Source organism: Anguilla anguilla, chromosome 5, assembly GCF_013347855.1.
Source record: "Anguilla anguilla isolate fAngAng1 chromosome 5, fAngAng1.pri, whole genome shotgun sequence".
In the NCBI taxonomy this organism is placed as follows: domain Eukaryota; kingdom Metazoa; phylum Chordata; class Actinopteri; order Anguilliformes; family Anguillidae; genus Anguilla; species Anguilla anguilla.
In genome coordinates, this window is record NC_049205.1 from 37,230,699 (window position 1) to 37,257,084 (window position 26,386).

At 42.4% G+C, this 26,386-nt stretch overlaps 1 protein-coding gene across 2 annotated transcripts in view; it reads left to right on the forward strand.

Moving 5' to 3' along the window:
* Positions 1 to 26,386, forward strand: part of LOC118228418 (protein FAM189A1-like) — a 127,160-nt gene that overhangs the window by 89,256 nt on the left and 11,518 nt on the right. For both annotated transcript variants that reach the window (XM_035419940.1, XM_035419941.1), the window contains exons 3-5: positions 3,875 to 3,985; positions 14,693 to 14,824; positions 24,737 to 24,844. In XM_035419940.1, coding sequence (XP_035275831.1) covers positions 3,875 to 3,985; positions 14,693 to 14,824; positions 24,737 to 24,844 — 351 coding nt within the window. The remainder of the gene's footprint in view (positions 1 to 3,874; positions 3,986 to 14,692; positions 14,825 to 24,736; positions 24,845 to 26,386) is intronic.

Sequence of the window (26,386 nt, forward strand, 5' to 3'; positions counted from 1 at the left end):
CTGAGAGAGCTCTGGTGCCTCATCACTGTCTGAGAGAGCTCTGGTGCCCCTAGCACTGTCTGAGAGAGCTCTGGTGCCTCATCACTGTCTGAGAGAGCTCTGGTACCCCTAGCATTGTCAGAGAGAGCTCTGGTGCCTCATCACTGTCTGAGAGAGCTCTGGTACCCCCAGCACTGTCTGAGAGAGCTCTGGTTCCCCTAGCACTGTCTGAGAGCACTCTGGTACCCCCAGCACTGTCAGAGAGAGCTCTGGTGCCTCATCACTGTCTGAGAGAGCTCTGGTACCCCCAGCACTGTCTGAGAGAGCTCTGGTGTCTCATCACTGTCTGAGAGAGCTCTGGTGCCCCAGCACTGTCTGAGAGAGCTCTAGGGCCTGCAGTATCCATGTTGAATTGAACTATGAACAATGAATGCACACACAGCCAGAAAATCACTCACTGAGGGCGAGCAATCAGACACAGAGGCCAGATTCGCCCAAACCATCAAATACCATCATTTTACCCCCGTAGGTCGCGGCTTCCGTCAGTGAAAAATAATGTTTTCGTCCCGCTCTCTACTTACGAGACATTAAGGCACTTTGGGGAACACACTGTGCTGTGCAGAGTGGGCGTTTTAGCAGCTGAATGAGTTGTCTTGCATTGATACTTGTTGGTGCGGTGCTGCTCACTGAGCGGGCTCTGCTGAACAGGGCACAGGCGTCTCTTTTCAGCAACCGCGTATAGCAGCTGCAATGACCTTTAATGACCTTAAACAAAGAGGCAGTTACCCAGCGACTTGTGTCGGGTTTCGGACCAGGCCTTGACGGCAATTTTTTTTTTTTTTTTTATTCACCGTGAGATTTGGCTAAAAGGAACCTCTCTCCTGTCAGCACCGGTTTCTTGTTTCTCTTTCAGGGCATAGATTAATGCTGCGATATAATCTCAGGTCTGGGGTTTGTATAAGCAGTTTTCTCCAGAATCGGAGGGTTGGAAATATTAACCCGGGACAGGGAGGCGCAGGCGATTGGCCGAACTCAGCTGGCCGTGACCCGAAGTCACAGCCAGCTTAAAAGCTCTTTTTTCAACACTGGAGAAACAAATTTTAATTTTCTTCCTGATAAGAGCCATGGAACAAGAATACACACTACGCCATCACCTCCGTTGCGTTTTTATTTTTGGTTTTCTGACAAACAGTAATGCATTTTTACGCAAAGTAATAACACTGCCGGTTCTCGGCTTGCAGTTCGTTCCATTTATGGCGACCATTATTTCCTAGCATTTTGTACGCGAGACTCCCAGTTTTTGTGAAGTTGATACATTTTCCACAAACAGGAAAATGTGGTAGCATTTTTGTTCGTTTTTTTTCCTTTCGCATGGTGTCCTTACAAATGAAATTCAGTGGTGTTGGGTTGACAAGAAGTGCAGTCGGTAGTAGGTATTTTAAAATGCTGTTTCGTATCATGTCATCCCTTTCCTCTGCATTCATTAACGTTACTTTGGGAAGGCAAATTCTCCTTCTGTTTATGGACAACAGCTACTGTATAACCCTTGGATCTGAAACAACATAATTTCCACAATATGATTTCCACATCCCCTGCTATGAGAATGAAAATTGTTCCTATGTACATGCATAATAATATTACTGTGGTAATATACCATAATAATAACACAATGTGCGTTATTCATAATTTCATTATGAACCCTGTAATAGAAGCGAGATGAAATGATGGAATTAGCAGAATGAAATGAACTACACATAACATTTTGGAATTCTGATCAAAACAATTTTTTTGCAACACAGGCTAATAATGTTTTTAAAAAACAAACCAATTTCTGTTTCAATTTACTCATGTTTGGCAAGCTACTGTAGCTAGAGCGTCTTGTTTTCGACTTTTCATTCAAATTAAGTGCTTTCTCTTTGAATCTCACAATGCTGTTTTAATATTCTGATCAAATCAAATTAAATACTGAAAGACTGGCTCAAAGAAACAGACATAATAATTATTATTTTGTTGTCATTCAAGTCTGGGTCCATTGCCCATTGTAATCTTAAAAAAAGACCTTATATCTGCATTTGTACATTTATATTTATCCCTATATTTTGCCTCTTAATTCTGTGTAAAAAAAATGCTGAAACACACCCACTGCCAGTCCTGTAATATGATGTAATATGTTCTCACAGAACAAGTTAAAACAAAACAAGAATTTTTGTGACCTAGATGTCACCACATCAACCAAAACTGAAAAATTAAGGATAGACGCTTTAAGGGTGCTTCATTTTTGTGTTTTATTATTTTTTAAATCTCTCTTTCAGTTTCTGTACATATACCATACAACTCAATGCCATGGTATCAGCCTACCATTTTCTAGATGCAACCTCCCTGATAAAGCAACCTCCCTGATAAACTGTGTGTGTGTGTGTGTATGTGTTGGGGGGTGGGGACTTTACAAACAAAAATGTATTTAAAATACACCCCCCCCCGGTGTATTTTAAATACATTTTTGTTTGTAAAGTCCATTATCAGTTGATTCACTTACAACAAATGAAATCCTTGAAAATGGTCAAAAGAGTCCTTGAAGAGTGTTTCAGTTATGCATTAGACATACCTTTTAGGAGCCATGTTCATTTGAAGCGGAACACAATGCGGAACGTCCCAAGGACACTTCATCCCTCAGATGTCTTCTCAACTAAATGGATGTTGTTTCTGCAGTAACGAGTGCCTCCTTTGCAAACAAATTGAGAGTGCTTTTAGTCACATATTATTTTTAACACTGAAGATGCTCTTACATTTTCATTCCACTGGATTATGTCTTAGAAATGTGAATATCGTACTCTCCAAATTGTGATTTGCTGCCAATCATAGAATCTTTCTTTCCAGATGGCATAAAAGCCATCTACCGACCTGTGTCTCTCACTGTTCTCTGCACGCTTTGTGTTTAGCGCTCTGTCACTCTGTGGTCAATGGATTTTATAAATAATTGTTTTATAATTTTAAAATGACTTAAATGTTATTAGTTGCATTATTGCCTTCTCCTTCTAATTTTCCTTTTAAAAAAAAAAAAAAAAAATGAACATAACTACCATGGTTTAGCAGTAACAATAAAAATATTCAACAAAATTTTATTATAAAGTCTTGGAAAAGGGGAAGACGAGGTCCTCTCTCGGTCTCTCTCCTCCGTGTGTATCCTATACGTAATGGCATTCCTTTCTCCCACAGATGTCCCAGCCCCCCCCCCCCCCCCAGTGAGTGGGGTGCTAAATCACCCTGCCGAATAGGCTGGGATTGATATAGAGCGCGGAGCGGTGTGCTGTGTGCCCGGCTGGGGTTGTGTCTGATGCCTTAACGCCTGCTTTATTACACTTTGATTTAAAGGTTATCTAAACTGTGATTTAAAGGACATGAAATGCTCTTTTTAAAGGGGGGGGGGGGGGGTGTGACAGTTGTGGTGGTAGTGCACGTAAACAGGGAAATTGTAGTGCTGGAGGCCATATGTGGCTAGCTGTCCTGGATAACCGTGTTGGTAGCACAGGGAATTGGTTAGATTGATCCCCCTGCCTGGCCATCAGTCATCGGTGGACCCGCGCAGGCTGCAGTTGTGGGTTCCAGGGGAATTGTGGGAAAAATGTCAAACTGTGAAAAGGAAGTTGAAGCTGAAGCAATGGTGCCTAGTGTGGGGTTCCACACATCGATCTGTTAGTTTATTTTGATCACTTTATTTATTTCATTTTTAAAAACTAATTCATCTGCTTTCACTGCTGCTGATATGTTTGCTCCTTTCATAGACTCTGGTCTGTAAGATAGTGTGTGCGATCCATTGCATCCTCTGTTGCCTGTCTGTCTTCCCCCCGCCCCCACAGTGACCCTGACAGGAATGTCCTCTCTCCTCCTATTACAGATCACCTTCTTCATGCTGCTGTCGGCGGTCTGTGTGATGCTCAACCTGGCTGGCTCCATTTTGTCCTGTCAGAACGCCCAGCTGGTCAACTCCTTGGACTCCTGTCAGCTGGTTAGAGACTCAGTTCTCTGTTCTCAACACCTCCAACATCAATCAAAACTAACCCCACCCCTTCCATCAGTAACCCCCCCCCCCCCATTTCCCAACATTCTCTGCCCTCCTCCCACCCCAAATATGCACCACAACCACCACCACTCTTGACCTCCCAGCCCCAATGTCTACAATCGTCCCAAATCCACCACCAATCCTTCCCTCGTTCCTCCTCTCGAACATCCACCCCACCCCCTCTTATACCCCATTTTTCCATGGCTATCTGCAGCCCCAACACCCACCACCACCCCCTCTAACACCCCGCCCCACTCAAAGGTGCCTAATTATCCCATCAAGCTGCGATTTGCATAAAAAATAAATATCATCACCAGCCACTCTATATTTCCATATTAATAGTATGCCGTCCGTTGACTTTATTACCAACCAGGGTTAGAATTTTAATTATTAAGCAAAGGATACTCAACCCACGTGGAGGGAAAGGTCTATTTACTTGTCAGGCATGAAGGCTCTCATGTCAAGTCGTGGAACAGCTTGTTTTATTCTTGACTGAAGATGCAGCTTGTGACTGGACCCTCCCAGGAGAGGGGTGTCGCCCACTACATGTGCGTGACAGGAAGGAAATTGACTCTTTGTATCTTAGCAACCACCACTAAGTTAAGTGAACTTGAAATGTCCGCTACTGGGAAATTTACATGAAAAATAAATGTCATTTGTATCACTTTTAATGTAATAAGTGCTGCACATTGAACATGATTGCCAATACATTTGAAGCAATAAGGTAATACAAAATTAATGGGCCCATCAATTGTAAGTCACTTGAAAATCACTTTGTAAATACTATGCACCTCAAATTATGAAGTATTTCTCTAGCTCTACTTAGCTGGCAACACATGCAAATCAATGTAAACCAATGATACATCAACTGGCGATGCATAGTAATGAGTTTAATTATAAACATATCTGCAATGTGCTGCTCTTCGACAGTCTTTGAATTTAAATGAATTCAGAATGATTTTTCTTACATTGATGATTAGCCACATATGGCCCCAATGACATTCTACAGAAATTACGATGCATTATGAACAGGCTAGAGACTGTGGTCTTCTCTATTTAAAAATATGTATACATTTATATGTATTTTGCATGAACAATGTGTAGTTTCAATTGTTCTTGCTGATAGGCCAATAGATGCTCCAGGCTTGACAATGTTGATGATAAACATAGTGTAGAACATTGATTACACAGTTTGTTTACAGTATCTTCTATATAATTTCAGTTGTTTCATTTCAGTTTGCTCAATCAGGGTAGCCCATGTTTTGATGTAACCTACAGTGTAGGTACATGTAATTTCTCTTTAAGTGCTGATGCAGTTTGGGGGTTGCAGCAGGAAGTGACTCTGGCCTTGCCTGTAGGCGTGCCAGTATTCACAATATACCCTTGCCTCTCATTCCTCACTGATTGGTTATATACTCCTGGCAAAAGAAAAGGTTTAAGTATTTGCATTTGTTGACTGTACAATTGTCTTGGATGACAAAAGCATGTTGCAATGAAAATATTTTCAATAATATTGTTTTATTTTTGTTGATTGTCCTTTGTAGTGTATGATTCAGCAAGGTAGAATATGTGGTTTTTGAGATGAAGACCAGAGACTCATGTCCCCTACAGGGGACAAATATTTCTTAGGAGTCTTAGGAGGATATAACATCATATTGATTAAATAATATTTACGTCTTATATTTCCTTGTCTCCCTTTGACTAATTTTATCCACAACCATGCCAGTGACTCAGTGGAAGCTTTCATTCTGGGCTTCTAGCAGTGGATTGTTTTATTTTTTTCTTGCGTGCACAGATTTACACAGCACCCCATGAAATTGCCACAAGAACTCGTGACATCCTTATTTAGAGCTGAAATTTCATCATGGCACCATTTACACTTGCATTTCAATGCAACACACATATGTTTTCTGACAAATCTGAAACATACTGCATTTGATGATTGTTGTCTGACCCTGTGAAATGACATATATGATTTGAGCCACCTTTGGGGGACGTCTGAGTGGGATTCTGCCGGTTTTCCAGAGTAAACATTCCCAGATGTGTCTTCTGTCACCTGCATTCTACTGACAGATAACATCCCATAAAAAGCACGGGGGCGTCGCGAGAGACACCCTGTTGTTGAGATTGTCGAATTGAATGCGAGTCGAACCTGTGCACCAACATTTAGGTGAAATGTGATCTCAGTCTGGCCTACATGTAACTGGATATATAGAAGATTATAAATCATGTGCGATCTGATATCGCATACATCAGATATACAGGCAAACAGCTATAAAGATAAGCATAAATGTGATTTGTCAGCTTTGATGGATAGGAATACATATTGATATGAACATCACCCCCTTACTTACTGGAAGAAATTCAAAAGCTACAGGGAAGAGAATCAGAAATGGGAAAGGGTGAGGAACCAGATAATTACAATGTTAAATGTTAAATACTGCACATGTAGGGCCCTGTGTGTAATATGGAAAAGCCCTATGCTATGCTACGCTATGTCAGTATATGTAAAAAGATATGAGGAAAGGGGGAAGGTCTGACTGTGCCCCAACACAGCACAGAATAGCACACTATGCAGTGTCAGTGTGAGAGCACCCTCAGCTCATTTCACCTGCTAATTTGAAATTAGGAATGCACTGAAAGACCATTAGAAACGTTTATCGTCTTTTCATCTTGTAACCGATAGGTTGGCCCCACAATGAATCTGACTGTATCGAGCTATTGTTCTAACTTTGTCAACAAGCCTTTCAGTCATTTCAATGACTGGTAATAACTGTGTAGCTTTAGCTAAAATATGTCACTCAGGATTGAAAGGTTGTGTGGTTAAACTCAGTAGAGGCCTTGGTTATCGATGTTTTAGTGCAGGTTGTTCTCAGAGGAAAACCCGGGTTCTGGCAAGCAGTAGTAGATTAGTGTTTTCTAGGTTGTATTTTGGCTCATTTATTTCTTATGGGTCTTACTTGGGTAAATACTCACATTATATACATGTAGCGCAGTAATTTATCATTTTCATGTGAGAGTCACCGCCATCAGTTGGAAATATGTATTGTTCACCGTGGACATAAACCTAAATCAAACAACAATTTCCGATAACAAGACAGCTGTTACAGTTATGTTATGTTCCCAAAATACAGTATCATCTTCATAATTGTTGTTTACATGCATTAAAAGTCACATCACTCTGCTTCTGATGTGATTGTCATCCCTCCAAAATTGAACAACAAAGGTTGGATATCATCTTTTGGAAATGACAGACCATGTTGTAACATGCTGCAGGGGCAATGCATTTCTTTTTTTTAATTGTCCGTGTGACTATACACACATGAAATTGTGTTAGAATCATCTTTAAAATGGTTTTGGCACCAAAGGAGTAGACCAAATATTTGGGTTTGTGTAAATAAAATAGCACAATTTAACCCGATTGCTCCTTCTTATGTGTTAAAGTTGATATTCTTTTAACGTTGCTGATTCTGCCACACAGGATATAGCTCATAAACAAAAATATGCTTCAGCTTCCAACATGAAGTGTTTCATGTTGGAAGCTATATACAGATAGTGTTTTGACTTTTTTGTCATGTTAAAATGCAAGCAGTGAGCGTACATTTGAAATGTTCCGGTTTTATAGAAACGTTCCTCAGTAGATGACTGAATAAAAAAAGCTGAGGACAGTCATTGAATGGATAGATTGAAGAGTTCAATCCACAGGGAGAAATGTGTTTAAACAACCTTGGAGAGGCTGAGGATTGGCCTGAGGCAATTCATATCCACTGTTTTAAAGGTCTTATTCTGGTAAATGTCTGGAAAAGGTCCTGTAATTTGTTCCTTTATGTAATATTCTTGATGATTGAAAACAACTCGACATCCATTATTTTCAGCCTATTTTCTACCTTTGAGAATCAGTGTATTGTATTGGAAAAATAAATGTATTTATTTTCTGGTAGCATTGCAGGATCATGTCAAAACAGACTTATCACACTCCGCAATGCTGAATTAGCACTGTGCTTGTTGATGGCGGTATTATAGATTTTTTCATGTTGATGTACGGTGACAAAGATGCACACTATGCACATTAGACAATGGTTTCGAAAATCAACATGAACCCAACAACAACCCCCCACCCCCCACCCTGCCACCCCAACCTGAGCTGCGGTCCGGTCCATGATGGCCCAGACCTCAGCTTCTCTGTACTGAAGCTGGCTTTGTTCCCAGCTCATAAGTCCTCTCCTTGCCAGAATAGTTGAACTCAGTGACAAAATTACCAATGACAGAAGCGAGAAAAAGGAGTACGATTCTGATGAATACTGTTAAGAAGAGTGAGAGATCTTATTAGTTCTGTGTATTGTCTATATTCTGAATATTAAAAGCCTAGAAGACAAAAAAATGAATAAATCTAAATCAAACCTAATGATTATCATTAACAGGTTGTGTTCTTCTTTCTGATGGGATGGCATGGGATCTCCAGAGCAAAAAAATAGTATACTTAAGTGTATTAAAAATATAATTACAATGTTTCCAGCGTACTTATAGTTTTGTGCTTCATTTAAAGTATGCTTAAAATGTACTTTTTAGAAGCATACTTCCAAAAATATGTCAGTAAGTAGTACTTCTGTGTACTTAAAATAATATACTAAATTGCATATACTTATAGTGATATTTTAGTGTACTCATAAAAAGTATACAGTGCCATGACAAAGTATTTGCCCCTTCCTGATTTCCTCTATGATTGCATATTTGTCAAACTGAATGGTTTCAGATGTTTAGACAGAATGTAATATTTGAATGGAACCTGAGTAAACACAAAAGACAATTATTAATTCATTTATTTAATGAAAAACATTATCAAACACCCATATCACCCATGTGAAAAAGTAAACTTAATAACTGGTTACACCATCTTTAGCAGCAATAATTGCGACTCGACACTTCCTGTAATTTGATATCAGTCTTTCACATCGCTTTGGAGGAATTTTAGCGCACTCTTCTTTGCAGAACTTCTTTAATTCGGACAAATTGGTAGATTTTCTAGCATGAACTGTTTGTTTCAGGTCCTGCCACAGCATCTCTGTTGGGACTTTGACTAGGCCACTCCAGAAATTTTCCACTTAAATTTTATCTCGTCAACCATTCAGATGTGGACTTGCTTTTGTGTTTTGCATCACTGTCTTGCTGCATAACCTAATTATGCTTCAGCTTCAGCTCATTGACAGATGACCAGACAGTCTCCTTAAGAATGTTCTGGTACAGAGTAGAATTCATGGTTCCTTCAATAATGGCATGACGTCCAAGGTTCCCACACCATCACACTACCATCACCGTGTTTGACTGTGGGTATGATGGTCTTACCGTGAAATTTTGTACTTGCTTTACGCCATAATGGGACCCAATGTTGTCCACTTATTACTCATTTGTCCATAGAAAATTATTCCGAAAGGCTTGGGGGTCATCCAGGTGGTTTTCTGAGATGAGCATTGATGCTTCTCAGTGGTTTCCACCTTTCAACTCTCCCATGAATCCCATATTTGCCCTGTCTCTGTCTTATTGTGGAGTCATGAATGCTGACCTTAGCTGAGGCTAGAGAGGCCAATAACTTTTGTGTTTAAATGAGTCAGTTGAATGTTGAATCACTGAATGTTTCCCTTCATAATTCCAACTCCTGAAATGTACATTGTTCTATACTATATATATTTATTTATTTATTTATTTATTTATTTATTTATTTTTTACCAGCAGCTTCAATACACATTTACTTCTTTACCTGTTTTAGAATGTATTCTTAATGTAGCCTATGCCCATTAGCTGTTTGGTCTTCCTGACTGAGCGCTTAATTGATCAATTAAAGCGGTTGATTACAGGTTCTTCTCCATGACAAGGGTTGCCGTGAATCCAAACATTCTGAGTTCAGTACCCACTTTGCAAGCGAACACATTTTCTCTGACCCACACTTAGTTAAACAGCATGACATAGGTTCAATCACACCATCAAAATGCCTGAATTATTCAGTGTACATGGGAACCAATGCAGTGCGTGTGCTCTGTCTAGCGTGAATCTAGTGGATCTCGTAGTGTTGCAGTGGGTCCCGTAGTTTGTGGACCACTGGTCTACTGGGCTTGCTCAGTATGAAAACCTCATGGTTGTTGGCAGTCAGATCAGCCTTGTGTGCTCTGTAGTTCCGTGGCTGTCTGCCTAAGCCTGAGAGTCTGCCAGGATCTGGCACGATGTAAAGTTGTGAGTTGACATAAAAAGGCCCTTGCACGCGCCTCAGTGTCACATCTTCTCTCTCTCTCTCTCTCTCTCTCTCGCTCTCTCTCTCTCTCTCTGTCTCGTTCTCTCTCTCGTGCACTGGTGTGCTGCAGAGGCAGCTGTGATGGAATATTTATTCTGGACCCTTGGATAAGTAACTTTGTGTAGATGGGTCAGAGCAGCAGAGGAAAACAAACTGTTGTCATGTCGTCTCTGCTGTCCATCCCTGCCCTTCAATAATAGCACTGGGGGAGGGGTGGGGTGGGGGGGGGGGGGGGGGGGTGGAGCAGTTAATTCATCACTCGCCTTTGACATACCATGATTCTCCATGAGGGGCACCGTAAAGGTCAAGGCCTTTGAGTCAGAGTACAGGTGGATGATATGACTGTTGTTCCCTGGGATTTGAGCCTAGAGAGGGTGTCCTGCTGTGGAACTTTGGCTGCATAGCTAGTTTACAGGGCATTAACTTCTGGGGAAGGTGGAAGGGAGGAGAATCTATAAGAGCAAATTTAGGAATGTGGGACCTTGAGGTGTTATGTGGAAAACAGGCAGTACTAAACATTGTAATAAAACTTTATGATATACCGTATATTTGATTGAATTTTTGTATTTATTTTTTTAAGTTAAATTCACGAAAGCTTTAGAAAAGCATCCCCAATGTTTTGCATAACATGAAGGCATACAGTAGGAATAACTATCTCATACACAGCAGAACTGGTATGTCCAACCAGATTGTTTTGCTAGATTTTGTTTTCTCTTAGAACAATGTTTTAAGATGGTATTATTGGATAAATGTTTGGTGCAAACTTATAAGTTACTTTCTTAAGCGAGGAAGTCATTTTCATCTTTTGGAAGCTTATTTAATTTTACTGTGAGTGAGAATCTCCCTGTTGTTTAGTTCAAAGATTGACCTTTCGAAAAAATAAGTAAATAAATAAAAAGCAAAGATACTTTGATTGATATTTGTGGAAATTAAATTGATGAATGACTAAATATGCTTATATACTATATAAGTGGTCCAGGCCTATAACAGACCCTACTGAAAGACCCCTGGAGAGCCAAGCTTAAAATAGTGATAACTGTTTTATAAATCAATGTAAAGTAGCCAGCCATTAATTAACCTTTAGTCCAGTCTCAATTTGACCCTTCATGACAATGGCGCCTCCGAGATTTGATTAACTGAACCTGAACGTTCTGTGTCTCCGTGTTGGGTATCATAAAAAGTAAAGAGAAGATAATATATCCCAGAATTGTGTCTGTATCCCCTGTATCCTAGCTGTAAAAAATGTCCACCTTTTCTGGCATGCGAAGCCATGTTTAATACAACAGAAATACATTTGTCCTTGGATGACATACAAACACATTAATCTTCGTGGGCGCACACCTTGTTTTCCCTCCAAAACAATTTTTACTCTGAGATGGGGTTTAGCCAGGCTGACTAGTGACCTCGCTGGCTAGCCTGCTGTGGGCGTCGCTTTCACACTCATATCTGTGATAAAGCCGCGTTTTCGAAATTGCGTTTGTTCTTGTTTTATGGTAATTTTTTGGGAAATGTGGAGCTCATAAGAGAAAGGGAGCGTACAAGCTTTGGTAATAAATCTCAGTAGGACCTCCCAATCCACATTAGTCTGCCCGGCAGATGTGCTGCCGTGCAAACACAGTCAATCCCCCCTGTGTGCGGAATGAGTGCGGATTCCTCACGAGGGGACAATGAGATTAACTGTTCTCCATATATTATGTGTGCGTGCGGTCATGCGGTGAAGGCACTGGAGGGTAATCTATTTATGGTCTGTGGGTAGGAGGGCTGGTCAGGTGACGCAGTCCTCTTGGTGATCATGGCAGAACAAGTTCAGCCCGTGTTTGAAGTCTCTACTGCTCGCCTCAGCGCTCTTGTTGAGTGTTGGTTTGTAAGATTTCCTGGCGTGGATGGCCCAGAGCTTCTGAGAAGTTGGGCGCTCCATCCAAACTGTTTTGCATTAAACACACAATGCTCACTTTTTTAAAGCATTTATATTGCCGTTTTACATACAACTGGATTTTTATCAAAGCAATTTTGGCTTAGTACCTTGGGTGCAACTGGCAGTCCAGTTCCCAAAACATATTAAACTGCCATCTGCATTCTTTCCCTTCTATTATTTGGTTTTCCTCCAAATTTGGAGTCAGTTCAGTCATAAATTTAAGCATAATGTATTCTCTTTGTACTTTAGGCTGCATCCATTTGCTGTACCATCCATATTGGTATCAATTCAGCAGAGCAGAGACTAGCAGGTACATCCTTTAAACCTGGTGCCAAGCTGAGCTATGCTGCCACAAGAACAAGGGACTGCACACTTTGTGGAGCTGGTATAGGAAAAACAGTCAGTCTACCCTGCCAACTAGAACCCTTCCTTCCTAGCTGATGCCTTTCATGCCATTAGCCACAGTTAACACCCACGCAGTCAGGATGCTGTTCTGGTTTACTTTGGCACTCCACCTGAGATGCCCTATAATCCTCTCTTCTAGACACTGAGGGAAACAGGGAGCAGAAAGAAAAAACAATGAACTAATCAAAAACACGCAGACACACACACGCATGCACACACACACAGACACGTATGCACGCACGTGCGCACACACACACGCACGCGCGCACACACATACGCACGCACATGTGCAAGCACAGACACACGCACATACACAGCCACACACACGCATGCACACACACACACACTCACACACACACACACAGCCACACACAGACATGCACACACACAAACACAGACACACACATAGCCACACACACGCATACACACACACACACACATAGCCACACACACGCATACACACACCCAAGGGCTGTCCCTCGACAGGCTGTGCCAGATGTGCAGTGAGGGAGCCCAGCGGTCGTGCGATTCAGTGGCGTGTGAGAAGGGCGACCGAGGACCAGGTGTCGGGGGCTTTCACAGGACAGAGGCAGGCAAATCTATCATTGTCACTGCCTCCCGCACAGGCGGACTGAAAGATTAGCATATTAGATTAACCGCCCCTCACTCTTTCCCTCCGCCGTACATCTCCTCCGAGACCCTTCCTGCCGTGCCCGAAATATCAACGCTGTCAGCTCTTCCATGCAATTAACCCCCGCATGTAAGGTTCCCGTCCCGCTTTTGTTCAAACTGGGCCAAGTAAAGGAGCAACATATTTTTCTTCCTCATCGTGTCATGTAACACACTGCATTAATCTCTGAAGGATCTCTGTTGTCAGGATAAAAACACACTGTCTAATAAGAGCATTATGGAGGAGAACTGTCCAGCCATCCATCCATCTATCCATCCATCCATCCATTATCTAACCCATTTATTCCTGGTCCGGGCCGGGGGGGGGCTGGAGCCTGTCCTCGCATGCATTTGGTGAGATACAGGAATACACCCTGGACAGGTCGCCAATCCATCATGGGGCGCACTGATCAATCACTCGCACACTCATATCTACAGGCAATTTGGACTCTACATTTAGCCTAACCTGCATGTCTTTGGACTGTGGGAGGAAACCGGAGTCCCCGGAGGAAACCCACACAGAGACAGGGCGAACATATAAACTTTGCACAGAATCCAGAACCTTGTAACCAGTAATATTGCTATCCGCTGCACCACCAATGCCGCCCGAGAACTGTCCGGAGTATACAGTACATATCCATTGGAGGAGAATCGCAACACTTGGATCACCAAATTTAGCCATATGCCTTCCTCCACAGACTGACACACTCCTGGCCTCATGACTAACCAAAAAAGCCTTAACCTTGGACAGCAATTGGACTACTCTGAACAGGGTACAAGACAAGACCGAGACCAGGCCAGTCTGGAACCAGGCCAACAACTGTGGCAACATTGACTGATCCACAGGCGCATAGCAGCGGTGAACTGAAAGTGTGTCTACGTCCTCATAAAACCATCTACAGAAGAAGACAAAGAAGGAATAGTGGTGTCTGCGTTGGCTTGACAGTGGCTGAGGGCTTTGTGTGATGCACAAGGGAGAGAGGGAATGGTCACATGATTCGGCTGTCACTGGCGTTCTTTTGTCTGCTGTCAGCAAGTCCAGTTGAGTGGAGGACTGTTGCTAGTGGCAGCCTTTCAAATGGCCCTCTACAAGTATCTATGGCAACATACTCCAATGAAAAACAATTAAGGCTGTTAAGTGAATTAGTTCAGAAAATTCTGAATGGACTTTTTAAGAGAAATTAAATGAGGTCACATGAAGCTGAAAATAACCAGTGCATTATGGGTAATAATGATAAATAAGGGAGTAGTATTAGTCCAAATTAAGATTTGCAGAAATCGCAGACAAAGTAATTGACTGTGCAGTGCATGTACGTGATTTTGTTCATGGGGGATGAAGCAAACTCTGATCTTCCTCCCTGTGTTTGGTCTCCCCTCCCAGGTGAAATTTGTCAGCGACGGTGTGTGTGTGTGCTGCGAGCTGCAGCTCCAGAGCTCTGGCTGCAACAACCTGGGGGAGACGCTCAAACTCAACCCTCTGAGGGACTGCAACACCATCCGCCTGCGTCTCAGGGTGAGTGTGTGTGTGTGTGTGTGTTTGTATGTGTGTGTGTTTGCCTTTTGTTTGTCCTGAAAATATTATCCACCTGTGCCTTGATCTGTGTCTGTGTGTGTGTGTGCGTGCGTGCATGTGAGAGTGTGTGTGTGTTTGCCATTGTTTGTCCTGAGAGATTGCAATATCATCCACCTGTGCCTAAATGTGTGTTTGTGTCTTTTTTTGTCCTGATAGTTTGTTTGTCCCAATTATAGCAGTACCATCCACCTGTGCCTTTGTGTGTGCGTGTGTGAGAGTGCGTATGTTTGTGTGAGTGTGCCTTTGTGTACACATTCATTTTAATCCCCTATCCTTCCCATAACCCCCCCCCACCCATCCCTTCCCTCCGCCCCCGCCATGCCACCACTAAGTCACGACAGTGATGGCATGGTGTCTCAACTCAATGACAGCATTAGTCCAGGCTATTACTTTGCATTGACTATATACTGTATATCAACAAAGGGTTGGGAAAAATGTATTTGCCCTTTCGAAAAAAATCTATTATTTTAAAAGAGACAATATTGACTTTGTGACAAAGCAGTGAGTCAAATGCCATGGCTGACTTCTGATCTCGAATAAGAATTTAGGTTGAAATCTAAACTCTTTCCAAAATAGTGTTAAGTAATTAACACCTACATATTTTACTAGTGAACCACAGTAGCAAGCGTTGAGTGGTGTTAATTGTGCAATATCACAAATAAATTAGTTCTGGGAAATTACATTTCCATATTTTCTAATAAATGTTCATGATTTTGCACATTGAATAAGCCATTAAAATAGTCAAAATATTATTGTTGTATATAACTAACTATCAATATACTTAACTAAAATAAGACTACCCATAATCTACAGTATGCCTGCTTGTCCTGGCCAGGGTCACAGGGGGTGCTGGAGGAATAGACCCTGGACTGGCCACCAATCTATCGCAGGGCACACACACCATTTTGAGTCTCCAATTAGCCTACCTGCCTGTCTGGCAAGGAAACTATGCGAATTCCCAAAGGAAACCCATTGTGAGGTGACAGGGCGACACCTTCGTGCAGGGGGTAGCCTACTAATTCCAAATTGCACCTACTAATGCTAAAATGCTAAGCACTCATCCTACACATCTTTCAAATTTATGTCAGGCTTTTATAGATTTATAAGCATTAATTTAATAATTGGGCAAGAAGCAGTCGATAACTAAATGATCTGCACCATCATTCACATTTAATACAAGCCTCTTGCATTAAAAAGAGGCTTGCATTAATAAGATACTGATACACTGCCTGGCCAAAAAAAAAGTCACCGTTTGGATTTTTTTGGACAGTGACCACTATACAAGCCTCTGGAGGCAGTGTTATGATCTGGGGTTGCTTCAGTTGGTCAGGTCTAGGCTCAGCAATAAAATGAAGTCAGCTGAGTACCTGAATGTACTGAATGACCAGGTTATCCCATCAATGGATTTTTTCTTCCCTGACGGCACGGGCATACTCCAGGACGGCAATGGCATGGGATTCATCGAGCTCAAATTGTGAAAGAGTGGTTCTGGGGGTATGAGGAATCATTTTCACACATGATTTGGCCACCACAGAGTCCTGACCTTAACCCCATTGAAAGTCTTTGGGATGTGCTGGAGAAGACTTTACGGAGTGGTTCGACTCTCCAGTCGTCAGTACAAGATAATGCAATTCTAAGTTTGTCAAAACAATGCCACGACGAATGCGCGCCGTAATCAAAGCTAAAGGCGGTCCAACGAAATATTAGAGTGTGCAACTTTTTTTTGGCCAGGCAGTGCATTATATATCTTTAAGGATAAGTTAGCTTACTTTTCATAATCTCCACACATATTCATGTTGAAATTGATGCTTGATGCTCTATGACCAATCAAGTGCACCTTTTAAGTTCTTTATCTGTCTGTGATTTGTGACGAAGCATCAATTGAGTCTCTTTAAATTGCTGCACTCGAGTTCAGAGGAGACAAGCAAAGAGGTTTGTCTTCTTGATCCGGTCTCGTAAAAAGCAACATTCTGATAGCCTCAGTAAAACTTCATTAAGTGATTCAGGAGTCAGACCACTTCACTGATGACAAATGGCAAATTTGATGAGGAGCAGCACCTCTGGCAACCCCCCTCCCCCCTTCCACCAGAGAAGCGGTGGCTGTTTTTGTGAAGCTTATTACATTGCTACGGAACATAGGAGAATTTCACACCCTAACTCTGAGGCCGTTACATCAGCATGGAGACGCACCCCATCCCCGTGTGCAGCTGAGACAGCTCAATTAACAGCGAGGAGGGAAGTCCAATCTGTCTCCGTCAGCTGACCCTGTCACATGGGTCATCCCGCCCCTTCCACCTGGTGCGGGCGCTTCGTTGCTCAGGATCGGCCCTCTCCTTCACTTAGCGGCTAGCTCGCGTGCAACCGGGCTGGAAGTCCAGCTGGGAGACGCCCAGATTCCCTCTGGTGCCATCCACCTCCCCTACCCGCCCCTGCCCCTAGTGCCAGCCTGCCCTTTACAAAACCACCCCATCCGCATTCCCAAATGTCAAGAGAGCTGCTTTAAAGAAACTTCTAAATTACCCAGAAACAGTGGGGCCGAGAGACCTGTGTTTTTTAAATTTATTTTGGCTCTGCAGGCTATTCACAGCTGTGAGGGCCCCGTGGATGGCCCCTTCACCACTATGTGCCAAGGGGCTTATTTTTAGAACTTTTATGTGGTTCATGCCCTCCGACACTCCTGTTAACATCCTGCTATCAAATTGTGAAAAAGGTGTGAAGAAATTCCTCATCTGAACAACCTTATGTATATTCATGTGTCACAGATGTTTAATGAGTTGATTGAAAAATGGAGATAAAAAGGTGGGCGGGGGTGGGGATTAGGACTGAATTTAAATGAAAAAGATAGTTCATGAGTCCGTTAAACAGGGAAGATTGGCTTTTTTGTGGGATATTACTTATAAACCTCCCAGACCTATTACTTTGAATTCTTCTCTTTGTGTTTCGGTTATGTCTAAAGATGCTGCTTATAGCATGATATATCGTTGAACTAATGTCAAGGACACTTTTCGTGCAGCTATGGTGTTACGTACATAATATCTAATTATTGAATGCTTAAATATATAAAAACACAATAAAATATAAATGACTGATTTTTTTAAAGGTGTATGTACTATATGTGCAGTTGATATACAATACACAGAACTATAACAATACACCACTGCATAGAAACAAATTTTGTCAAAATAGCACCTTCAAAGGAACTCAATCAATGTTAGTCCTTAAATTTGACTTGCAAGTAAATGGAAGCATTCCATTATTTCTTCACAAACTCAGTTTGTTGAGTTAGTTTTAGTATCTGCAGACTTTTCTAAACTGTGTTTGTGAAGAAAAAAGAGCCCAGCCCTAGTTTTCAAAATACAGCCAGTGTACGTGACAGTGTTTTGGTCTGACAAGCTGGCCGTGCAGTGTGCAGAAGGGACACATCTGCAGTGATATAAAAAATTGACCGCGGGTCGTATGTAGACGACATTTTAGAGCAAATTTATGCACATAAGCACTTTGCTGTGTCAGGAAGCCAGCTTAAAAATGTTCTGTTCTGAGTACTGTTGAGCTGTGCCACAGCTGGTTTACACTGGGTTTCTGCCACACTTGCCTCTGGTGTTAGGCTACTTTGGGTAGGCTTCACTGACAGATATTGCAGGTTACACTCAGCTTTGCAGCGTGGCTGCTATGCATGCTGCTGATGAGCTTTTACAATGCTGTGTTACAGTGTTCTTGGCGTTCGAGTGATAACTTGAATGGCACTTCCAAACTAGCAGAGTGTGCTTTGTCACTGCACCTCCTACCCTTGTTCTGGAAGCTAGGTGAGAAAGAGGGGTAATCTCTATTGACCTGGAAGCCTATATGTACTCCAGAATGAATATTCAATAAGGTACTGAGATGATGGTTCAGGTAGGGCTGTAGCAGACCTGCAATCTGCATGTATTCAGGATTTATTTTAATTAGATTTTTTTTGGTATTGGTTCTTGGTTAGCATGGTAGCATAGTTGCATGTATACTCATATATACTTTCTGGTCTGGGAATGTTGTTAGAACCACTTGTATAAATTAGGTGAAAGCACTTATGTTCGCCTACTCAATAATTTGCTCTGGATAACAGCCTCAGCTAAAGGAAAGTAATGTAATGTAACCAGCCCTATATTCTAATGAATCAGGCTCATGGGGGTGCAAATACTAGGCCTACTGTGTGAAGTAATCTGTATTGGCATTTTGAAGGAAAGTGTGCAGGCATGAATCCATGTTGAAAGGAAACAAATCAATGAAGCAGAAAGTAAAAATGAGTCTTGCTAGCATAGTACACTGCTGAAATTTGAGAATGTGCGATCCTACACAAAACATTTCACTCCTAGGCCCATGACACCCTTCAGGAGAAATTTTGATCATTTTTTTTGTCTGACTGCGTGATATGAATCTCAGTGGGTCACTCCTCACTGGTGATGTTTTGCTTTCCTTTTTTCTTTTCCCAGAAGGATAGCCCTCACCCTTTGAGAAAAAATATTATAGGCATTGGTTTTCCGCACAATAGATGTATCAAACTCTCTTCCTTTGAGTTCCTCTGTTCCCTAAACCAATTCTCCTCCTCCTTCTTTGAAATAACCTATATATGTATCTGAATCCCTCAGCATTCACCTCTGAAGTAAACCTTTACAGAAAGACCTCAAACAAAATCAAAATATTTGGTCCTCCTTTTCTAGAAAGAAACAGTCTTTGCATTACTTTTTTTTTTGTTACAACCATTTTACTTTTGTGTGGAACTGAATGTTATGCTTTATAGGAACCCGAAGGCATTTTTAAAATGTTGATGTTTTATTTGCTCATCAAACCCTAACTATCAGTTTCCTACTCCATTTAGATAATAGTTTGTGAAAGATGATTCCATTCATTATGAAACACCTGAACTGGGATCTCCAGACCTTGGCTGTGTTCCTCCCAGACCTCAGACCTATTGTGGGCTAGGCTATTCTGGGAAGCTAAGCACTCAGCCACCTAACATGTATTTAATCACTTATAACCCTTGTGTGATTTACTGTGTAAATATGTAAATATCCATATACACAACAATTTAAAATCCTCTCACATCTGCAGTGCAGCTATATCAACATACATCCATTACATTAATAAGATCCATATTACAACATTACACTATAAATATTCTTCTTATCTCAAGCCAAGGTTTGGATGTTATGCCCATTCTATTACTGAGGAGGCTGTTCCTAACTTGTCTTTGTAATTTGTTCATTTCATAAAGATCTCATAAAGGTAATGTCAACACACAGGGTTCATGGGTAATGGACGTACTCTATATTGTCACTGGAGGGGGTTGTGCAAAGAATGAACACAATTTTAAGTGGGAAATCTTGTTGAAGCAATTATGAACATACATAGTTTGCCATTTGTACTGCTACAATAGCTATTTGCAAGTAACTGCATGTAACAAGGCTTCAAAAACAGTGGTTGGCTTGCAGTAAATAACCAACAAATTCACAGACATGTGTGTCTGTTGTTGAGATAAGCTTAAACTTTGTTGAGTTTTTTTTTCTTTTCCCACAGTATCTAAAGTAGATGAATGCCATCCCATCCTACCAAAAAGATTTTGCACAAGATTTCCATTTATTTATCTGGAAATATTTTAATTTATTAGACATATTATTCAATGCACAAAGCATAGAAAGACAGTACAGCCACAGCATTCATTTTAGTGTCAACAAACTAAAAATCAAGACCTATTGCTTACAATAAAGCAGAAGTTGCCATATGCCTGCACTGTAAACAAATTATATATGGCATTGACAAATATCTCGCCTACAACCATAATTCTGAAATATGTGATTATCTGTGTTACAAGGCAAACAGGGATAGTCAATACCATCAGCCAAGTCCCAATATTTGAATGCTGTATCTTACACAAATCCTAACAATAACACTTTAGTCAAAGCAATTGCTGTTATTAGCTAGGGCTAATGAGTTGCCGGGAAGTAGGCCCTACTGTCGTTACAAGGGTCTCTAGCTCATTCAAACACATTGGCTAAAGTTGAGGATGTAACAAACTCTCTTACGTAATTGCTTTGGAAAAATGTGACATTAGACTGTGCACTGTAGCCTTTGTGGGTGTTCTTTTCGTCCTTTGATAATACAGGCCTCATATTTGAATTCCAGTTCCGTTCTTCATAATGCGCCTGACATTAGCAAAGATGTGGGTGGAAAGCATTCATGGAACTCCAGAATCTCCAGAAAAACACACCCAGTCCGTCTTCCTGGATTTAGGGGGAAACAGAGGCTTTCAGAATTTGTGATTGTTTATACATTGTTTATACATTATAACTACACATAAAATATATAGTTACATATAGTAAATATTTTAAATTGTTATGAAGCGATGTTAAGGAACATTTCAGAATAATTGTCTCTGAGCACCTCCTCAGTGTTGTTTTTACAAGGCACCACACGTACCTTCTGAAAATCTTTTGCGATAAAACAATTTTCTGAAAGAATTATTTATTCTTAACCTGGGTGTCTGTTTTGCAGTGGCTGTTTTACATTAATTATTCAGCTGCCCATTGATGTGGAATATTTTATGCACCTATCTATGTACAAGGTGGTGCAGGGCCACAGTGAGGAATTATTCAGTACACAGGATGAAGGTGAAGGTCTCTAGGGGGTTTTGTGGATTACAAGCGAGATGCATAATCCCTACAAACAACACTGCCCATCACAGGACCGAAGTCCCCCCGTCACCCTTATTGTCCTTACTATTCTTTTCTGCATCCCTCATCTTTCTACTTTGACTTGATTGCTCTTTAAGGGGTCATGCATTATTTTCCAGTTTTTCCATAAATTGGCTCAGTTGGGTTTTATCCTATTTCTCTGTTCCCCCTGGAATAAAAAAAAAAATATATATATAAGCGACGTGCGGAAAACTGTATGGGGTACTAGACAAAATAAAGGTTGACTGATTGACAGAAGCAGAAGGCATTAGACCAATGCAAAGGTAATAGCAGAGAGGGAATTAGCTCTGCATGTGACACTTCACAAAATAAAAAAAGGTCTGTCTTAGACCAGAATTCATGCCATAGTCTGGAATGTGTGTTCATTCCATTTTTGTCTTCAAACTGGAATTCTCCTTAAAGCAACTCTTAAAAGTTTGGGTTGGTTCAAGGTTCTTGCTTGTCTCAGTAACTTACCGCATTGGGAGTCTGTTAGACTTCAGCTTGTCCGGAGGGAGAGGGCTGTCGAATGTCTTACGCGCAAGAGAGGCCTCTGGCGTGATCTCCCTAACACCTTTCGCCTCTTCGGGGCCAGAGACGCGGCGGTATTCGGCGCCTTTACCTCAGCTACAGATGTAAACAGACAGCGCATGTATATTTCACATCCGTTCTTCCAGGCGCCTTGCCCTCGCGGTTTTTAATATTTCAAAACAAGACATTAGACGGGAGGCTGGATCTGAATCGCTTCCGCCTCTGAACGTCAGTTTCGGTTCTCTTCTCGCCCCTTCTGCTCCGGTCTGCTCCCGCTGCTCTCCCCCCGGTTTGTTATTCCGGGTACGCACGCACATCAAACCCAGCGCAAAGTTTGACTTGTTCGAGGAGCCTCGGAGCCGAGAGGGAGATAATTTCATGGCTGAGGAGCTCATTATTTCACCTTGAAGTCTGCTGGAATAGGAAAGAATAGCTCGGTAATTGAATGCAATCAAGAGTAGAGGCATTTGTTATTGTAGAAGTCCAAAATGCAACAATTGTTGTACGTCTTCATTGTAGCCTGTCTATTTTTGACTGTACTGAGAACATTTTATGAATCTTTTTGTTGAGCAGTCAGCGTGGAATATGACTCCTCGGACAAATCGGAATTGATTTTTTTTTCTCCTGTTGCGATGTTCTTTCGCTCAAGGCTGCAGAACTCAGCCCTCCCCACCCTGATGCAGGGAAGTGGTGGAACAGGTGCATCCGCACACCCAAGTCCTCCTGTTTGCTCATTCTAAGCTTCTCGTGCACCTCCTTTTCGCTGTTCTGTTCAAGGATACACAGGTGTGTGTGTCTCTAGGTTCAAGGGATAAGAATCTTCTTATCAGACTTTGCCAGGTTGTATAGTCTGCTATACTGCCATGAAAGTAAGTGGTACCCCCGTGCTACTTGTTTTGTTTTTGGCACATTTTGAATTACATGGATATTCGATCATCAGATAAGTCATAGTGTACATTAAAGATTATGTGCTAGCACAAGAAGTTGATTTTCCATATTCTAGTCAATGAAAAAGCATCAGACATTTATTTCCTCATGGGAAAAAAATAAGTGCTCCTGAGCTTCAGTAATTGTTAAAAGGTTTTAACAGTTACTGAAGCTCGGGGGGGACTTACTTTTTTGCTAAAGCAGGTCCTTCAGCAGCAATAGCTTTAACTAAATGTTTTCAGTGTTAAGTGCTAGGACTAATGTGACTATAAAATTTCCCTTTCATTCAAAATGTCAAAATGTGCCAAAATCAAGAGATTACTGGTGGGGGGGGGGGGGTGTCACTGAAATGAGTCATTAGTGCTCAGCACAAATTGCATTTGGGATGGATGTCTTTATTTTTAACGATCCCATCCCAGAAGGGCATAATTTGGGGCTTCTCAGTGTTTCGGGGCTTCATACGTTGATCTGATGGCACATTCCGGCTTGCTGTTGCTCTGTGTGGGGTATGTGCTGCCCTCCACTGACATTAGCCCTGCTACAGAAGAGGCTAGCATTTGAACATGCAGCCAGTCAACATCATGCTAGACATAGTCAGCGCACGTCAATCATCAATGGGCGTAACAGCTGATATAACCACAGAACAAACACAGTTTCCCCAAATGTCAACATACCTTGTGTCAGAAGAAGAATACGTGCAACCGAAGCAACAAAAGTACCTCAGGCAACTCAAAACAGAAGTGGTTTGATCAGACTGACTAGCTTTTTCCCTCTTGCAAAGATTTGACTCGTGGTTGTGGAGTCGTGTGGGGACCAGCCGATTGTTATTACCATGCAGCGAGGTAGGTCTCTGCTGGCTCTAACCCACTTTTATTACTGGAAACACCAGGCTGGCTGTTCTGCAAGGGGATTTAATATTGTTTCCCTCCCACATTTGGAGGAAGCCAGGGTTCAGTGTGCCTCTGATGCAGGAGGGGTGGGGGAGATCTGCTACTGAGTTACTCTCTGGTCTGTGTATGGGCATCTCTGCACACTGACTGTCTCTATATCTTCTTCTTCTCTATCCTCCCTTTTCCCATCTTCAGAAAGGGGACTATAAATTAATTTCTGTCATTTAAAGAAAAAGCTAAAAAAGTCTTCCTGTCCTCTTTCCCATCATCCCTCTTATCCTCCTTCCCTTCTCTCATTCTTTCTGTCACCATGCTCCCCCTTTCCCATCCCCTTTTCTCTCTTCTCCCCCCCACTGTATTTCCTCACTCTTCCTCATACATTCTCAAATTCTCTCCCTTACATTCACACACTCTCCTTCTTTCTCTCTCCCTCGCTCTCCCTCTCTCCTTCTTTCTCTCTCCCTCACTCTCCCTCTCTCCTTCTTTTTCTCTCCTTGACTTTTACCCTTTCTAATTCTTCCTCCCTCCCTCCCCTCCTTTCACCATCTTATTCTTCCTCTCTCCCTCACACTCACCCTCTCTCCTTTCTCTCTCCCTCACTTTTATACTCTCCTTCTTTCTCGCTCGCTCACTTTCACCCTCTCTCCTTCTTTCTCTTTCCCCATTCTCCCTCTCTCCTTTCTCTCTCCTTGACTTTCACCCTTTCTCATTCTTCCTCTCTCCCTCCCTTTTCACCATCTCGTTTTCTTCCTCTCTCTCCCTCGCACCCCCCCCCACCCCCTTGTCCTTCTGTCTTGCAGGAGCTGCTGTTCAGCGTCTGCGCCCTGAACGTCATCTCCACCATCGTGTGCGCCCTGGCCACCGCCATGTGCTGCATGCAGATGGTGTCTGCCGACATCCTGCAGATGGTGAGTGAGCGCGAGCGTCTCTCCGAGGGCCCTTGTGCACCGAGAGCGCTCGCAGGCGACCTGTGGCAGCTGCGAGCTTGTTCATTACCAAACGGCACGGCTGTGACTTACCTGACGACGGCGATGGTGAGGACGCCGACTACAATGACCATGATGGCGATGGTGAAAATGATGAATAGTAGCACTTTTATTATTTTTATTTTATTATATTCTTTTATATATCGCACTTCAAAGAGCTCGTCTAAAAGCACTTCAAAAGATTAAAAAGAAAACCCCAGAAAGGTGGCACAGATTCACCTTGTATGAAAGATTCATTGTAATTTGCTGATAAATGTATCCGCGGTTACAATAGTTTGAATGACAGCCGGCAGCTACAAAGGTTGTATTTTCTCAAAGGTCTCACTGATACTTTCAACTTGGGTACAGAAGGTTCCCTTGCTCTCGACTCGAAGCGAACTGAGGGGCTGGGAAATAGACGGGGAGAATAAATAATGCAAGGAGTTTTTCCTCCCTTCCCTGTTTGTGGAGAGGCGTATCTTTAAAATGAGCCCTTCCGCGCCGCCGAGAGGGAGATGATCTCCGTGCCGGAACCGCTGAAGAGAGAACGCTTTACGAAAGTGCCGGGGCGCTGGTAGCGCCGCCCGCTCTCCGCGCCCTTCCCTTCCGCCGCGCTTCGCGCCGCCGAGCCTGACCCGGACTCCGAGCTTCATTAGGCTCAGCGCAATCACCATAAAAACAAAAACCGGCGCTCAGCGCCAGTAAACAGCGAGGCCTTTTTTTTTTTTTTTTTTTAAACGCCTCTGACTTTTGACTGGACGGTAATGAGAGGCCCTGGCGGAGCGGGGGGCGGGCTAACCCGTAACGCCGCGTTCGAGCGCGCTTTAGAGGTTTTTTTTTTTTTACGGCCCTCGCCGCAAATTGTATCTCGCCCCTCGAACGGGCCGGTGATTGATTGGACGGGGACGATATTAGCGCGGATGGGTCCCGCTGCAGCCGGCCGCGAGCGGGAGGGGATTAGTCTCAGCTCAGGGCGCGGGGCGCCGGTGCGCGTAATCGCTAGCGATTCCCGCCGCACGGTCGCCGCGCAGAGACGGCGGCGAAGAGCGCGCCGGAGGCTGAAGGGCAGCGCTTTTTATTCGCTTTTGCACCTGGTTTGTTTTTTTTAAATTTTATTTTATATTTGGTCTCTATTTACTTTATGATCGGGAAATAAAGTGCTATTCTTTTTCTTCTGGGGGGTAATCAACTTTAACAATTTTTCGTAAAGTTTAATTTGACATTAAATCCACCCCTGACTTTGTTGTCGTCTCTTAATTATTGAAGCGCCATCTGTCTGGGGTGTGGCTTGACTGTGTGTAAGAATATAGACACAAAACGCATTCGACAAAATTGAAGTAAACTAGTGAAACCTGGAACACGAAAAATAGGTGTCAATGGGACTAAATTTCCTTTATATCGGACAGGTACATGTTGCTGAATTATGACCAGTTGGTAGTTTGGCTCGTTGGTAGGCAGAGAATTCCAGGCACACTACTGTTTTTG